Here is an 18,493-nt window from a genome sequence, read left to right as displayed (position 1 = left end):
CTCTACACATGGGGAACACGGGAATTACAACTCAAGATTGGATTTGAGTTAGGACACAGCAAAACCTTATCAGTATTAAATTACAAAATAAAACAAAAATTATCCTATACTGATCAAACTATGAAACTGGTGTATTTGATACTCACTTCTTTAAGGTACACACAGATAATTTCGAAAAGCAATATGGCAATTTGTCAAGAGCCATAGAAAACCTCTTTCCTTCTAAATGTCACCATGGGAAATTCATTGTAATAAAATAATTCAACAAAATATTTTTATTACTATCTATGACATCAAAAAGGAAAGTATACTCACTCCTATATTTTTATTTAATATGTAAAAAAACTGATTAAAAAATCAAGAAAAATGTTCAACAAAAGAATAAATGCTTGAGTAAACTACATAGCTCTTAAACTATTACATCATAAGCTGGTTAAAAATAGTAATGCTTTAGACATAATAGAAGAAAAAATACCAAACAGACATATTAAGAATATACAAAGTAAAAATTTATATGTATCAGGAAAAAAGTCTCAGAGAAATGAACAGATAAAAAAATTCTTGCTCCTGCTTTACTCCATCCTTAGCCAGCACACTCACCTCTATTGCACTTCTTTTTTTTTTTTTTTTTTTTGAGACGGAGTCTCACTCTATTGCCAGGCTGAAGTGCAGCGGCATGATCTCGGCTCACTGTAACCTCCACCTCCCTGGTTTGAGCAATTATCCTGCCTCAGCCTCCTGAGTAGCTGGGATTACAGGGTGCACCAACACACCCAGCTAATTTTTTGTATTTTTAGTAGAGACGAGGTTTCACCCTGTTGGCCAGGATAGTTTAGATCTCCTGACCTCGTGATTGACCCATCTCGGTCTCCCAAAGTGCTGGAATTACTAGTGTGAGCCACCATGCCTGGCCTTATTGCACTTTTTAAACTTGTCATCTATTTCCTCTACTTCAATGTTCCACTTCAAGATCCAAAACCTTATCTGAAGACCTTTGCTTCTGTGGTGAAAAAAAATTTTTGTGAAAGAACTTATAATCATATGACAACCCCTTTAATATTTATGAAATCTATCTTTTTTTCCTATCTGCACTTTGGATTCACTCTGACATTATTCAAAATTATTCCCTATTTTTTTTCAGTCTCTGATTCAAGCCACATTTTCCTTCTCTGGCATTAATCACATGCTGATCTTCCCTACCTTAAATAAAAATGAAAACCTATACCTTACTCCTCCTAATGACAAATAATTGATACCTGTATCTCACCAGATACATGTTATACACTAGTATGCATTTTCCCTTGTGAATCCAGCAATCTTTTCCTTCCTTCCTTCCTTCCTTCTTTCCTTCTTTCCTTCCTTCCCTCCCTCCCTCATTCCTTCTCTCCTTCCCTCCCTCCATCCCTCCCTCCCTCATTCCTTCCTTCCTTCCTTTCTTCCTTCTTTTTGAGACTTGCTCTGTTGCTGCAAGTCTCAAAAAAAAAAAAAAAAAAGTGCAATGGTGCTATGGAGCTATCTCGGTTCACTGCAACTTCTGCCTTCTGGGTTCGAGCAATTCTCCTGCCTCTGTCTCCTGAGTAACTGGGATTACAGGTGTGTGCCACCATGCCTGGCTAATTTCTGTATTTTTACTAGAGATGGGGTTTCACCCTACCGGCCAGGCTGCTCTCAAACTCCTGACCTCGTGATCCACCCACCTTGGCCTCCCAAAGTGATGGGATTACAGGCACAAGCCACCTCACCTGGTCTTGTTTTTCTTTCTTTTAACGTCCCTACATCCTGGCTCATGTTTGAAATGATGCTAATAAGGCACTCTCACAAATTAATCCTTCCTACAATACATCTCCTTGCCTTCCATTATCATTCTCATCAATCTTTCTGTAGCCCCAAACTATCAAACCAAATGATCTCGTATTATGCTGGCTTTCTTTTTGTACCTGTGTGCCTGTTCAGAATCTCCTAGGCCTCTTTTCTACTTTCTATTTTGGTATCTTTCAAGATAAAATACCAGTGGCTGGGAGTTTTGACTCTTAAGGGTTCTGAGCTGGCAGGAAACCATATTGTAGGTGCTCCTTTTTCCTTTTTCTTATATTCAAGCAATATCACAACCATTTTAGTAATTACTACTGGTCACACGTATTTCAAGGGCTTATTAAATGTCAACTTTCAAAGTCAAGAAAACCATGTCAATGATATAAAAATGGATTTGTATAACAGTAAGTTTCATTATATATGTAATATCAGTTTAAATTCAATAGTGATGACTTAAAAAACAAACATAGGGAATAGCCTAAAAATAGAGGCAAGGATTTTAGCACCTGAAATTAATGGAAGTCATGGATGAGCGCAATCTTGGGCATATACTTACACAGCTACTAAAGGAGGTGTTCTAATGTCAAAAGACAGTTATCAATCTAGTAGACATAGTTTTCTGGCAATATGAGATTGTAACACAAAGCTATAATAGTCACCTTTCTTGAGACAGGTGATTAAAAATAAAGCAGCAGCAGGTCTGAAGTCACAAGAACACAAAGTAGTGTGGTAATCTCACTACGCGAGCTGGCTTGATTGTTCCCTGTATTTGACCACTTATTGCAGGTAGAATTATTCGCTAATTTATTATACAGTGTAGGGAGAAGACATCAGAATTGTGCTAAGCAAATACAAGTCAAAATGTTATCTTAAAAATAATAAAGCAAATGGTAGTTTATCATAGGTGTGAGATCTGGGGATTAAGACTGGGAGAAAATATTCTAGTTTTGAGAGAATAAAGATACTATAGATAAATCTGGAGTGAGTTGTAGAATGACTACTTCTGAAGACAGTAATAAAATAAAAATAAACTAAGGTTAAAACTTTTTGACTGACATACTAAAAGTAACATGAAAAAGGGTAAGGTTAACTGATGAGGCACTTCAAACTGTAAAAGTCCATAAACTCAGAGAGATCTTCACTCATTAGATGAAATTACATACAAATGTCTGTGGACTTTTTCTTAACAGATGGAAGACCAAGTGGCATGATCACAAAAGGATTATGGGAGTACAGATATTGCTTCAACATACTGATTTCATTTCCCTCAGATATCTATCAAGTAATGAGATTGCTGGATCATATGGTAGTTCTATTTTTAACTTTTTGAATAATCTCCATATGATTTTCCATAATGGCTGTACTAATTTACATTCCACCAATTATATGTATGGGTTCCTGTTTTTGCACATACTAACACGTATTGTTTGTCTTCTTTGACAGCTGCCATTCTAACTGGAGTGAGGTGATATATTATCATGGTATTATTTGTATTTCTCTGATGATTAGTTATGTCGAACATTTTTTCATATGCCTGGTTGGTCATTTGTATTTCTTTTAAGGAATGTCTATTAAAGGTTTTCTGTCCATTTTTTAATCAGATTTTTTTTTTTTTTGGCTACTGATCTGTGTTCCTTATTCTGTAATTAAAATTCTATAATTAATCTTTAGCTAGATGTATAGTTTACAAATATTTTCTCCCATTCTGTAGACTGTATTTTCACTTTGTTGATTGTTTTCTTTGTGCTGAAGGATCTTTTTAATTTGCTGTAATTCCATTTGTCTATTTTGGCTTTTGTTGCCTGCACTTTTGAGGTCCTACCCAAAAAAATCCATGCCTATGTCATTAAGTATTTCCCATGTACTCTTCCAATAGTTTCATAGTTTCGGGTCTTACATTTACATTTTTAATACATTTTTTAGCAGATTTTTGTGTATGGTGAAAGGGGTGTGGTTTTAGTCTTAAGCACATGTGGATATCCTATTTTCCCAGCACCATTTATTGAAAAGAATGTCCTTCCCCTAATTTTTGTTATTCATATCTTTGTTGGAAATCAGCTGGCTACAGATACAGACATTAATTTCTGGGCTCTCTATTCCACTCCATTGGTCTATGTGTGTCTTTTTATGCCAATACCATGCTGTTTTGATTACTATGGTTTTGTACTATGTTTTGAAGCTGGTAGTGTAATGTCTTCTGCTCTGTGTTTTGCGTTTATTTGTTTGGATAAATATTACTTTCACTATTTAAAATCTTTTATGGTTTCATATGAATTTTAGAATCCTTTTTTCTATTTTTGTGAACAATGTCATTGGTTTTATGTAGGAATTACATGGAATCTATAGCTTACTTTGGGTAGTATGGACATTTTGACAATATAAATTCTTCCAGTCCATGAAAAAGAGATACAGTTCCATTTGTGCACTTCAATTTCTTTTCTCAATGTTTTATAGTTTTCAGTGTAGATATATTTTACCTCCACTGTTAAATTTAATCCTATCTTTTTTCAGTAACTATTGTAAATGGAATTATTGTCTTGACTTCTTTTTCAGATAGTTCACTATTAGCATACAGAAATGTTACTGATTACAGAACACTGATTTTTCTATCTACAACTTTACTAAATTCACTTAAAAGTTTTAACAGTTTTTCAGTAGAATCTTCAAGATTTTCTATATATATAATGTTATTCTGTTTGCAAAGAGGGATAATTTGGCTCTCTCCTTTACATTCAGGATGTCTTTGTCTTGCCTGATTGCTCTGGCTAGGACTTCCAGTACTATGTTGGCTAGAACTGGTGTAAGTGCACAAGTAATTCCCTAGGACGAATCCCGCTTGATTGTAGTATGTGATCTTTTTAATGTATTGTTTAATTCAGTTTGCTAGCACTCTGTTAGAAATTTTTGCATCTATGTGCATCAGATGTACTGTTGGTAGTTTTCTTTTTTTGTTGTCTGTTACCAAGTTTCAGTACCATTGTGATGCTGGCCTCACAGAACGAGTTACGGAGAATTCTCTCCTCTTCAATCGATTTTTTGAAACAGTGTGAGGTGGACTGATATTCTTCTTTGTATGTTTGGTAAAACTCAGCACTGAATCTGTCCAGATCTGGGCTTTTCATTACTGGGAGACTACTTTTATTACTGATTCAATTTCCTCATTTGTTATTGGTCTGTTCAAATTTTCCATTTTGTTCCTAAGTCAATCTTGGTAGGCTGCATGTGCCCAGAAATTTATACACCTTTTTTTTTAGATTACTCAATTTGTTGATATGTAATTGTTCATAATAATCTCTGCTGATTGTTTCTATTGTGCTGGTTGTAATGTTAGTTGGGCAAGGTGTATTGGCTTTGGTTCTGGGTGGAGGCATTGTGTAGTCTCCATGCCATTTCTTCAGCTGCAATCCCTGTCAGCAATGTCTGTGAGTGCCTCAGTGGCTTAGGCTGTGGACATCTGTGGCAACACTGGTACACTTAAACCAGGTTTGGGCTTGATGGGCTGATTTTCAGGTTGATTTGGGGGTGAACTTAATGAAGGCAGGTTTGCTGAGCTTTTTATTCCTACTGAAGGCACAGGTTCATGGCAGTTCAACTGGCTCAGGTGCTGATCTGCCAGGTGAGGGTCTACTGGACTGTTTTTCCAGCAAGGAGTAAGGACATGCAGTGCTGCAGCCAGCCCCAGGATGCCTCTCCCATTGTACAGGATCATCTGTTTTTTTCGGAGGCAGCATTCTACATAGATAAGGACACCAGAGCCACAACTGTTTCTGGCTGCAGGCTCTGAGCAACTGGGATCATGGCATTGTAGTTGCCTATGTGGGCATGGTGGAATGAGAGTAGAGCCTTCAAGAGTGGAGAAATGAAGTGGCTACTGGTCCCCTGAGCAGAGAGCTCTCAAGCACTGGCTGTAGTTTCAAAATAGCACCATACCATAGCAGCCTGGGTCACGGGATGGTAAGGGTACGCACATTACTCATTCTCTGGAGCCATGCAGCTTCATGAAAATTTCTTGAAGCTCTACAAACTGGGATCAGGGCCTATGAGGACTGTAGAATTCTACCAGAGAAGGACTGCATGTGCCTGCAGTGGTAATGGGAACTGTTGGGGGCCTATGGCTTACATTTTTCCAACAAGGAAAAGTGCTTCCTGGCTTAAAGTTGATCTCCATAGGGGAGACAGGGCAGCAGAGTTAGGGAGTCTTGCTAATAAAGTAGGAATTATTGTCTCTGTTTACTAAAGTAAGGAGAAAAGGTCAGTGAGGTTAGGCAACTTACCAAACATAACACAGTAAGTGGTAGAACTTGGATTTGAACCCCAGCCTAATAATCCAAATCGTCAATTATTTCTACTAAATCAGGGACTTTCACATATTTTAATCATGACTCACAGGAGGAAGTGCATTTTACTTCATGATCCAGTACACAGACAAATATATACTATTCAATAAAAGTTTCATGAATCAATACTTACCCTTAAAACATGCAGTGTTTTCTATCTCCTATTCTAGTTTATAAGTTAGAAACTGATAGTCACGACTGGCAAAATTATTTTCACGACCCACTAATGAAACATGATATGTGATTTTTTCTGATATCAAAAAGGACTAACGTATATTTTTTAAAATCACTGCACTAAATCACAGCCTTTCTTTCTCAAATATGATTCTCAATTTAGGAAGGAGTATTAGATTCTTCAGTTATAAAATTCAGTTAACCTTGCCACTTTTACACTTGCTTTGTGGAAGCTCGATAAGTGAACAAGCATCGTAGGCGTTTGTCAGAGGTAATCAAACATCTGAGACAACCAGTGCATGTGAGACCACTGATACAACAAGCATGTTACAAGGGCTTTATATATTCATCTAATTCTTTTAACAACTCAATGAAGTAGACAATATTATTATTTGCATTTTACAGATACAGCACCAGGCAGAGAAGGCTTATTTGGTTTGCCAAAGATTACACAATGAGTGAACACCTGAAGTGGGATTCAGACCCAGGTAGTCTGACTCCAGAGTTCACATAGTAATGTGCTGACTGCCATTCACCATGGAACTTCGCATCTGATTCACATTAGTTTCTCAAAGAAACAACTTCAATGGAATTGACTCAACATTTAACTTCTGACTTACTAAGGAAGAACTGGCTCTATGTCCTTAATAAAACTGCTATAAAAATGCTTTATTACCCTATGCAAGAGAAAATCTGGTTTCTCCAGATCTAAGTATTATTTGTTTTATTTTATTGGAAAATAAAAGCTATGTAACACCTCAATTCCATTTTTTGTCAGAATTTGCCTTTGCCTCAGAGTTAAACTAAGCATTTTTAACAGTAACCCTTTATCACTATCTTTTCAGTACACATGCCTATCTTCTTCACATTCAGCACCACTATGCTAGGAGCTGAACGATGACAAGTGAGACAGGTATCTCTAAGGCTTTCACTGAGGTGAATGTCTAACGGGGGTGACATACATTCAATAAATAATTTCATTGCTAATGACATGTATAGGTTGCAGAAAGAAAAAGTACTGCATGCTTTGAAAGTATATTATTGGAGGACCTAATCTGGCCAATGAGGCTAGAATATATTTAAGGTTGCATATTTTTGCTGAGCCACAAAGGATGATAGGGAATCCACCTCAAATTATTTCTAGGCAAAGAGAAGAAAATGTAGAAGACCCTGAGAATAAAAGGACGGCTGTTTATAAAATTTGGTAACTTGCCAACAAGAACTGTATGTACAACACATTCCATTGGCATCTGCTCACGATACCTGATAGGAACAGGAAAAAGATGAGCACCGCCCAGCTTAATGAATAGAGGCTGATTCTGCTCTAGGTGGCAGTGGGTAGCATAGTTCTCGATTTTGGCTGAACATTAGAATGTGGAAAGCTATTTCCAGGAAGGAGACCAGGGACTGAGAGACAAAAAAGACTATGTTTAATTTACTGAATTTCCCATCATAGGTGACAAAGAAATTGAGAAACTAGAAAACACTGTAAGGAAACAGTGATCCTATTGATCTACTTAACAGTATACCTATGTCATTTAATGACAAAGGATACATTCTAAGGAATGCATCATGGACAATTTTGTCATTGTACGAACATCAGAGTGTGACTTACACAAATCTAGATGATATACTACATATCTAGGCTATATTGTACAGCCTATTACTCCTAAGTTATAAACCTGTGTAGCATACTACTGTACTAAGTATTGTAGGCAATTGTAATATAATGCTAAGTATTTGTGTATATAAACAGGAAACATACAGTAAAATAAGGTACAATTTATTGGGACCGTTATAGTATATATAGTCCACCACTAATCGTGACACTGTTAGGGAGTGGATGACTGTAATCATAAATTTTCATTTCTAATTCTATGAAAGGAAAAGTATTACTCCCATCTTGAAGAAATCTGAACTCATAAATATTAACATTTAGGAGTAAAAACTGGAACAGGTAGAATACAGAGGAAAAAAAATCTTCCCTGAACTGTTGGCTTTGTTGCCAATCAATATTTGTTAAAATGACTAGATAAGAATAGAACATAATTAGTCACTATTAATTTGAATATTTAGCCAACTCATTTCATTTTGTATTATAATCATAGATTTTTTTTTCTGGTTTTCTTCCTGTTTTTATTTGCTACCATGATTTTCCTATTTTAATCCCTTTGCCATAGGACAAATGTAACAAATAAAAATCAATCAGTAGCAGGGGATTTCCTTTAAAAAAAAAATGGTTTCTCAATTATTTATAGAGTTTATTATGTACCAGGCATTGCTTGAAATGTTTTACATATATTATCATCTCAATTAATCACAACTAATGTCTGACATTTTATCCATCTATGTCATAAGTAAAGACATTGAAACACAAAGAAGTCAGATAACTGTGCTACAGGTGACACAATGAAGGATGCCATAGTCAATTAAACAGATGCTATACCTCTTAGAGTTCATTTAATCTATTGTTGGAATGTAGCGTATCTGCTGGATCTCAACAAAGGCTAAAAAGAATGAAGGAAAAGAAAACAACATTCTTACATATATTTTTAGCCTGGTACCTTAACTCAAATGAGTTGAACTGAAATGGGAGATGAGATTAAAAAGCAAGTGAGCCAGTTATAATACCTGTGGTTATAAACTGGTATACAAAAAATACACCAGTGTTTCTAAATGTTAGAGTACAGCAGAATTTCCTGTAGGTCTAGTTAAAACACAGATTGGTAGGTCCTTACTCCAGTTTCTGGTTCTGTAGGTCTAGGGTAGAATCTGAGAATTTGCATTTCAAAGAGGTTCTCAGCTAATGCTGTTGACCAAGAGACCACAATTTGAGAACCTTTGCATTACACTACATAAATTCACTGTCTACATAGCTATAGTAAATAAAAGCCACAGTAAATAAAAACACATACTTCTCCTGGGGAACTAGAACATAAATAAGAGGGTTTGTTTTAGAAGTTAAAGAGATGTAGAATTTTCAGACATTTTAATTTCTTTATTGCATTTTTAATGTAACATTTGACACATACAAAAATATATGTAAAATATACAAATGTTTAAGCCATCTAATTTTCATACCTAATTCATATAGTAGCAATCAATGCCTTCAAATACAGCCAACAAACTCTCTTTAATATTAAACTGTATTTGTTTTCATAACTGCCAGATACTCTTATGAGATTCAATTCTGACGAATACATATAACTTTCATAACATATATAGTATAAGCTAAACTTTAAAACTTTTTTTCTTCATTTTATTCTACAATGATCACTAGTGAACAAACACTATTGTTATTGAAGACTGATCTAGAGAAGGTATCAGATTTAACAGGAAAAATAATTTAAACTTTTCAAGGTATGTAGCAAAACCACCAAAGACAAGAACACAAAAAAGTATTTTACCCTAAATTTAACAAGTTTGCTCTTTTGTTAAATAAAGAATGCATAAAATTTAAGAATAGGGTAGACCATGTAAAGTGGGCCTTCAGAATTAATGATAAAATAGCCTTCCATGCTATTTGAATAATTATATACAATAAATATTGGCAATGAAGTAAATCTTACCCAGATCTAGTCGTTTTGAATTCCACCTTGAGGATAGGTTTGCATGGTTCTGGCTTCTTCCCATCCTTTAACTGTTTTCCTAAAATATATTTTCCTGCATTAAATTCTAAAATTCTAAGTTACTCTACATTCTTACATTGATAGTTTACAAAATTAAAGTGAAATATAATGAAATCTACCATGAAACATTTTAAAATGATTTTAAAGGAAGCATTTAATACACAATAGATATTTTTAAAATAATCAGGCAAAGTTATCGTTTGAAATTTGGTGCTAAAAAGCAAATATAATAATAAATAACTTAGTAAGTACATTTAGGTGATAAAATTCTAGCAGGAGAAACTGATAGTTTTCCCATTGTTCTTAATTGCAGATAAGCAAAACAGAATTTCAATTTGCTAAATAAATTCATTTTAAAACAGCAAGATTTGAGAAAAATAAATCTAAATCACATTTTCACCCTAATGTGACAAGCTGCAATGTTAAACCCTATATTTATTCTCCTTAAGTAAATCCATCCACTGTAATACCAAAAAGACTGCTAAAATACACCAATTTCTAAAATGTGGCAGAGGCTCTTTTTGTCAAAGAAATTTAATTATTTTTTAAAATGCTGATTTCAGTTATCTATTTCTACCTGTTTACTGCAGGAACTACAGAAAACTAAAAAAATAAAGAAAACAAAGCATTTATATCCCATATTTTAGAGATTAATCACTGTCCACATTACATTTCTTCTGGCAAATTACCTAACTTGGGAATGGTCTGAGGGATCCCTGACACTCATCCCTAACCCACATCTCTTAATCCTCTTTCACAGCTTTATTTTTTCTCCATAGTACTTGTCACATTCTAGCAACCTTTATATTTAACTTCTTTGTTTATTATTTGCCTAAATGGCAGGTATGTAAATTCTAGGAAAGCAATTTTCTTTCTTTTTTTTTTTTTGAGACAGGTCTCACTCCTGTAGCCCAGGTTGGAGTACAGTGGCATGATCATGGCTCAGTGCAGCCTCAACCTCCCGGGCTTAAGTGAGCCTCCAATCTCAGCCTCTCAAGTAATTAACTGGACCACAGGTATATACCACCATGTCTGGATACATATTTTTAAAGTTTTTTTAGAGATGGGGCTTTACCATGTTAATCAGAGTGGTATCAAACTCCTGGGCTCAAGGGAGCTGTTCATCTTAGGCTCCTGAAGTGCTGGGATTACGGGCGTGAGCCACCGCACCCGGCCAGGAAAGCGAATATTTTAGCGTATTTGTTTTCTGTTGTGGTATCCCTGGTGACAAACATTGTTTGGCGTATAGTATATCTTGGTAAAGATTTACTCCAGAGAGGTTGTGTCAATTTATAGTTCCATCAGCAGCATAAGACAGTATTTTGCCATATCGTTTCCCTAGCAATATTTTTTTTCTTTCACTGATCATTAAATAAAAAGGGTAACTTATTTTAATCTGATCTGTTTTGATCCCTAATGGTCACGTATACTTCTTTTAAAAAATAGCTTGCCGTCCTTCATCAATGCTTCTATGTAATTTTCCTTGTATTAGAAAATAAATTTTATATTCCAACCTTATTGACATATTGTCAATCATGTATGCTGCAAATATCTTCCCTAGTGAATTCTTACAAATTAAAAAAACTGTACAGAACTACACATCTAAATAATCAAGTCTATCAGCCTTAACATGTCCCAATTTAAAAAAAATATAAAATCCTAAAATATCAAGTCTTCCAAAATTAATCCATAAATTTAATGTAATTAGAATCTCAACAGCTTTTCTTAAATTTGGACAAAGTGACCTTAAAGTTCACATGGTAGCCTAAATACCTATGTACAGCTAAGGAAACTACCAAAAAGATCGACTTCCAAGATGATAAATATTATAGGTAGGAGACAGGTATGAGTGGGGCAGGAGAGGGCTCTAGAAATGTCAGGTGATGGTTCGGCAATTATCACACTGCCTCATTAAAAGTGATAAATTGGCAGCCAGTGACAGAGAGAACCCATTTCCTGACGGTCCAGCCTCTTGCACTGAAGTGTTAACTGAATGCAAGTGCCAGGGAGATGCAACTTCCCAGGGCTGTGCAGTATGACAAAATGGTGGAGTATGACCTTCAGGAGGCACTCCACTGGAAAAGGGAGGAAAGCCTCAGATGGCCATGTGTACAAATTCCTAAACACACTGCACATGTTCACCTCCCAAGAATAAGGAGGGCATTGCACATATGGACAGCCCCCCGCCAAGGAATAATCATGGGAAAGGGACGAGCTTCTGAAGTCCTAGGATCAGAGTTAAACACTGCACTTGTTCTCCAATTTTCCCAGCTGGATCTCTTCCAAGTATTTCTTCCCTGTTATAAAGCCTTTTTAATAAACTTCACTCCTGCTCTGAAATTTGCCTTGGTCCCTTTTTCTGCTTTATGACCCTCAGTCAAATTCTTTCTTCTGAGGAGGCAAGAATTAAGGTTATTGTAGATCCATACAGATACACTGCTGGTAACTCAGATATATGCCACCAGCAACAGGAGGACCCTGGTGAATTTGCTCTCCAACAAAAATGAAAATACTAGTAAAACAACTAAAGTTAACCATTTTAGAACTCTGGAGAACGACCAAGCCACTAATAAGATCAAAAATCATCTGCCCATTAGGAATTACTGAACTTCAGTAACATGAGGGGTCAGGGGACAGAGAACTGTGATGTTTTTAAGGAAGATCTACTTCTATCCCCTGGCTACCCAGCTCAGCAGTAGGCTAGCATGAAAATGCAGTAGTATCAGGCAACAGAGAAGACTGAAGTTTTCTTGGAGCTCTGTTAAAACCACTTTTGCTACAGCACAATCAACATTTTGTGCAAACTTGCAGCTCCTTAGAAAAGTCTATTCCCAAAGTGCTGTGGCTATTTCATTTGACACAGACCTCAAATATAGGAGACAAAAATCCCTACCCTCAGGGCATTCCAGAATAACAGCAATCTGCTAGAAGTATTACAGTACTGCTATCTAAGGCTGTAGTTTCAGTTAAGGCAAATAGAACTCAGGCAGAAATTTAAAAGAAAAGCTCAGAGAACTAGACACATTCATGGGGTCTAAAAGGCTGTGTATGCTCAGGAAAGAGTGAGGAAAGAAGAAGGCCCTAGTCACTCACTTCTGGCCAACTTTGAGATCCTGAGCAAACAGAAAGTTAAAAAAAAAGAGTAAAATTAGTTATAACACCTATTACTGGCAAGGGTGTTGGAAAAGGGATACTCATACATGGCTGGTAGAAATCTGAAGGATATAGCTTTTTTGAAAAATGGTTTGAGAACATTTATTATAAGTAGTAAAACTTCAATATTTGATAGAAACTGTACTATGAAGCATTTATTTCATAGAAACAAAAGGACCAATTCCTATGGCATATGAACAAAGATGGTAACTGCAGCACAATTTGCAGTGTTAAGAAATGAAAACAATGGAAACACCCATTAATCTGGAATAGCTGAATAAGCTGTGATAAAAAAAAAAAAAAAAATGGCTCTTTACAAAGCCATTAAGATAAATGAATTAGAGCTACGCCACAACATTTGGAGGAATTTTCCTAAAGTACAGTGATTAAGACGCAAAAAAGAGTTACAAACAATCCAGTTCCACTCTTTAAAAGTTATTTTAAAATGTACAATTATTATTGAACTACAGTCACCCTATTGTAAGTCAAAGGATAAATGTTTGAGGGTATTAAAACCCCATTCTCCATGATGTGCTTATTTCACATTGTATGCTTGCTTGGATCAAAGTATCTCATGTACCCCATAATGTATCTCATGTACCGATTATGTACTCAAAAAAAAAAAAATTAAAGACGCAAAAAGACTAATATAATCCTAATTTTTATAAAACAATGATCAGAAAAATAATCTCACGTTCATTTGTGTGGATATGTGTTAATAGACATGATTTTAGAAATATACGTATTTTTGGAAGAACATCTAAGATTTTTGACATAGCTTACCTGGTGGGATAAAAAAGGAGATTGAGTTGCTAACAACGGAAAAGGCTGAGGGAGAAGAAACTGATATGACAGGATCCCATTTAAGTATAATAGTATACACATGTGTATGAAAAAAACTATCAGTCTTTTTGGTCACTCCCCTCTCTGGTTTTATGCTTGGAAAGTTCTTACCCATAACAAAATTACATGAATCTTTCTTTCTTATAATTTTTAGATTCATTTATTATATTAATCATTTGTGTGATGTGTATTTTGGTACAGAAAAGACATTTTCCTCTTAATTATTAATAAGCTATCAATCATCTGAGTGCAAGTTTAATAGCTCTACTGAGCTATAACTGCTAGACAACAAAGAGCACATATTTAAAGTATACAATCAGATGAGTTTTGACAGAAATATTTACTTGCCAACTCTTTCTATTGAACCATCAGTCTCTCCTTACTAGTATAAAATATCACCTATGTTAAATTTTTATAAATATATATCTGTACACTGGTAATGGACACTTAAATCCTATCTTAATTTAAGATCCTAGAGAATCATCCCTTTCCTCTCCTTGTGAAGAAATGATAGTACATGGAATCTTGAATCTCTGACAGCCCAATTTACAAGAACCAAGAAGTGACAGAAGTGACCAAAAACCTGGAAAGAACTGCCAGGGGAAAGGAAAGGATTGCTGAAAGGAAAATGTATGGAAAAAAAGGAGGCTTAAATCTGAAAAGTAGTCCCTTGTGTCATACATAGAATAAATTAAGAACTTCAACCTCTATTCCAATCTATAGAGAGATGTATATGACCTTTCAGTAAAAAATGTAAATGTTTGCTCTGAAGAAGGTCAGCTGGCTTTTATCTTTCTGCTATGCAGAGTTCTGGCAGGAGAGGCAGGCTGATAGAATTTAGGATTGTAGACTCAAATTTTACATTTAGCTTCAAACATGATTTTGTTTTATGAAGTGAAACAATTATTCAGAAATAACTCCTTTAACTTATTTCAATATTCAACACCAATCTTTCAGAGGCTGGAACAAATTTTAAAAGGCATTAGATGGTATTTGCTAAACCATTCCAAGTCTGAGCTTCTGTATCTTGCAAAAAACCTGGCTAGATACAAAATTCTTAATTTTCTTTTTGCTCAGTAGTCGTCTGATACTGCTCTACTGTGTTCTAGCATGCAGACTTATAAGTCTAAGCCAGTCTGATTTTTATTCCTTTATAAGTTAACTTTTATTTCTGCTCCTCTAAGAGGATGGTAATAGAGTAGTTGCATTATCTCTGTAGATGAAAAATGTTGCAGTGTTTAGAGTGATCATCCTGTAATAATTTTGCTGGTAAAAAACAACAAAACCTTGATCTGCATATTCTGATATCTTTGCAACTAAGATGTTTTAAATAATGTCTCTGATTACTGCTTATGGTCTAGACAGGTTTATTTATTCATCTATAATTCTAGGCTAACCATTTTCTAAATCAAATAGAATAATAAGGCACTATCCATGATTTTATAAGGCACATACAAATGGAAAGACATTTATAGGATTTGACCACTAGGTGTCATTTTATTTCTTAAATGCTGTGCCACCAGAGGAACAAATATTAGTAAGTGCTTGTTCTTTTAACTATCCAGGAACTACCTTGACCAGTCAGTTAACAGATCTGATTAATTATAAAGACTGGCTTAGTAACTCACATAAACTTCCATCCCACATCTGATTTCTTCTTGTTTCTTACTATTACCTATTTCCCAACTCCTCAAATCACCAAGCCACAAATAATTGGTTTAGTCCTTATTGATTCTAATTCCAGAATTTCATTCATACATGTCCATTTCTTCCCATTTCCTCTAATGATATATGCATTATTTGTTTATTAATGCAAAGCTTCCTAATTAGCCACCCTCTTCTGGCTCCAGCGCACCTGATGTACTATCCTTAAAGTGATATTGTTAAGAGGTAAACTTAATGCTTCGCACTACAAACTCAATTATACTAGGTGTCCATTATGAAGTTCAAACTTTTTATTATACTTTGATATATAATCTTGCCTCTGTACATGGTTCTGTTTTCATTTCCTGTTACTTGCCCAAAGGCGTTTTAAGCTCTGGTCATATTAAACTATTAGCAGTTTTCCAACAACATCCCCCTTTTGATTATGTCTTTGTGACTTCTAAGATAACTTTGCCCTGCTCTTCGCTATCTTATCCACCACTATTATCCTTTAAGACCAAGATCATATACCCTGAATTTGATAAATATTCCAACACCTTTTACCCAAATCCAGTCACCACTTATTTGTTTCTACAACATGGTATACATGTCTTTATCAGCACTTATCACAATGTGTTATATTTATCAGTTTATAGATCATTTTCATTGACTTGATGAGCTCTTCAGGGCAGTATATTTTCAGTATTTAATCTCTGGTACACAGGAGGTGTTCAATAAAAGTTTATTCAACGAATCAAGATTTATTAAAAACGAATGATTATCACTGACAAAACAGCTGTTTTCTAAAGTTTTAATTTTGCCAGGTAGAATGCAGAATGTATTTTGTAAGTGCTACACTTGTTACACTGCAGTTATGTTCTCAGTCTAGCGTAGCTATCCAGTAGAGTAGCATTCAGTCTACTGTGCACTTAAAGTGCACTAAGGGGAACTTAAAATGTGACTAGTCCAAGGTAAGATGTGCCAAGTACACACTAGATTTCAAAGATTTAGTAGGAAAAAATAAAATATCTCAATTTCATACATAATTATAATTTGATTCCATGATGAACTAATATTTTGCATATTTGGGGTTAAATAAAATGTTATTAAAATTAGTTTTACCTCTTTCTTATTACTGTTTTTAATATGGTTACCAGTAAATTTAGAATTACACATGGAGCTCACATTACCTTTCTACTGAACAGTGATGTTCTAAAAAATAAAAAGACAAACTGAAGAATCACATTGCTAATATTAATAATGCTAGTCTGAAATAAGGGGTTGTTCCCTCCTTAATGAGTATACAGAGTTGATTTACAGCTGGACTTGGACCCCTGAATATCTGTTTTTTGTTTTGTTTTGTTTTGGTTTTTTCACTTTGGGCCAAGAAAAGGACAATGGGATTTATGATGTGTTGTTTAAGGCCCAAAACTTCCCTGGTAGCCACCAGTGCACAGTTTTACTGATGGTTGTCAACTGGCCTAGCTGATTATTAGCAAGACTGGCTTGATCATTACAAAGCCCTCCCTGAGAGTTTCTCTGGAGCTCTTCAGAAGTCAAATCTTGGTGACTGGAGGCTGACTCAGCACAATCCTCCTGTGTAAGTAAGTGCTCACTGGAAGCTCGCATTTGGGATGGATGTTTCACAGTGCCTGCCTGCATTCTCTTTCTCCTGCTGTATCATTATGCATTGCCTTTAAATGAAGGTCTTATTTGAGTATACTCTGTGGAGTCTAGTAAGTCTTTTCAAATACATAAACTGGGGAAAGCTTTGTGATGAATTATATAAGGAACTGAGGTATGGTTTTATTATTCATTGTATGTTTTATGCTTCAGGTGAACCTTAAAAGGAGATTAATAGAATTCTTTGCACATCTTGTCCTTAACATATTAAACTGATGTACTTAGGTGAACTTTATTTTTATTTTTCCTTCAGTGAACCTAAACAGAATAAAAGTTCCCAATCTTGGTTTACTTCTTGATAAATGGATTGACTATACTGCTGAATAAGCTTCAAATTTAAAATATCATTTCCTTAAATTAGCTCCTAGCCCAGGAGGAATAAGTATGTGAAAAGTTCAACCTAACTAATTGTCACCTAAAGATCAATGACAATGGAAAGGTCATTGAAACTATAACTGCAAAAAATCCAGAAATTGGCTCATGTCCCAGTCCAGACCTAGAAAGGGTGGTCTCCAGACTCCCTTTTTAAGGGCTAGTTTTCATCTCTTAAAGGATTTAAAACCTTAGTAGGAGTAGTTCTAGTCATATTATAAATCTGTCTTACACTCTCATGTCTCTTGCCTCTCCTTGTTAGAAATATTTAATCAACCATAGAAGCTGTAATAACCAGGCAAACTACCACTCAACTAATGGTTTTAACCAAATATCAACCCCTGCCGAATGAAAAACTAAATAATGGTGATGGTTTCTATTAAATTTCTTTACACAAAAGAATCAAAGAAGGGAATAATGTGGGAAAGGGGAGAAGAAATTAATTTTTTCTTCCTTTCTATAAATTAACTTCCCTGAGTCCTTCCTGGGGAAGGACTGTTAGTTTCTGTAACACAGCAAAGGTCATGAAAAAGGCCTAAGCAGGCAAGACTCCGGCCATCTAGACAGTGTAGCAAAAGACAACAGATGAGGCCTGTGCTAGAATCCTTGAGCTCTACAGATAGCAAGCATCTGGGCTACACAGCAAAAGACATAAGTAAGCCTAAGTTACATGCCTGTCATTGCTTAACAAATTGTTTTTTCTCTATACCTACAAACTTGTTTTTGCGCCACTGTGGACTTCATGTATAAAAAGTCAAGCCCTGTCTTTGTTAGGCGCTCAGCCTTGGGATGCTAATCCACTGAGCCAGGGGCCACCTTAATAAAATCCTCCTGTTTCAAAAAAAA

At 35.3% G+C, this 18,493-nt stretch overlaps 1 protein-coding gene across 2 annotated transcripts in view; it reads right to left on the bottom strand.

Annotated features, from left to right (window-relative positions):
- The window catches only part of LOC108285812 (syntaxin-binding protein 5), a 127,504-nt gene that overhangs the window by 29,610 nt on the left and 79,401 nt on the right, over positions 1 to 18,493 (bottom strand). For both annotated transcript variants that reach the window (XM_037729498.1, XM_017503254.2), the window contains exon 9: positions 9,893 to 9,971. In XM_037729498.1, coding sequence (XP_037585426.1) covers positions 9,893 to 9,971 — 79 coding nt within the window. The remainder of the gene's footprint in view (positions 1 to 9,892; positions 9,972 to 18,493) is intronic.

Source organism: Cebus imitator, unplaced genomic scaffold (genome assembly GCF_001604975.1).
Source record: "Cebus imitator isolate Cc_AM_T3 unplaced genomic scaffold, Cebus_imitator-1.0 Scaffold307, whole genome shotgun sequence".
NCBI lineage: Eukaryota > Metazoa > Chordata > Mammalia > Primates > Cebidae > Cebus > Cebus imitator.
The sequence above is the reverse complement of the archived record's forward strand: the minus strand, read 5'-3'. Positions and strand labels throughout refer to the sequence as shown.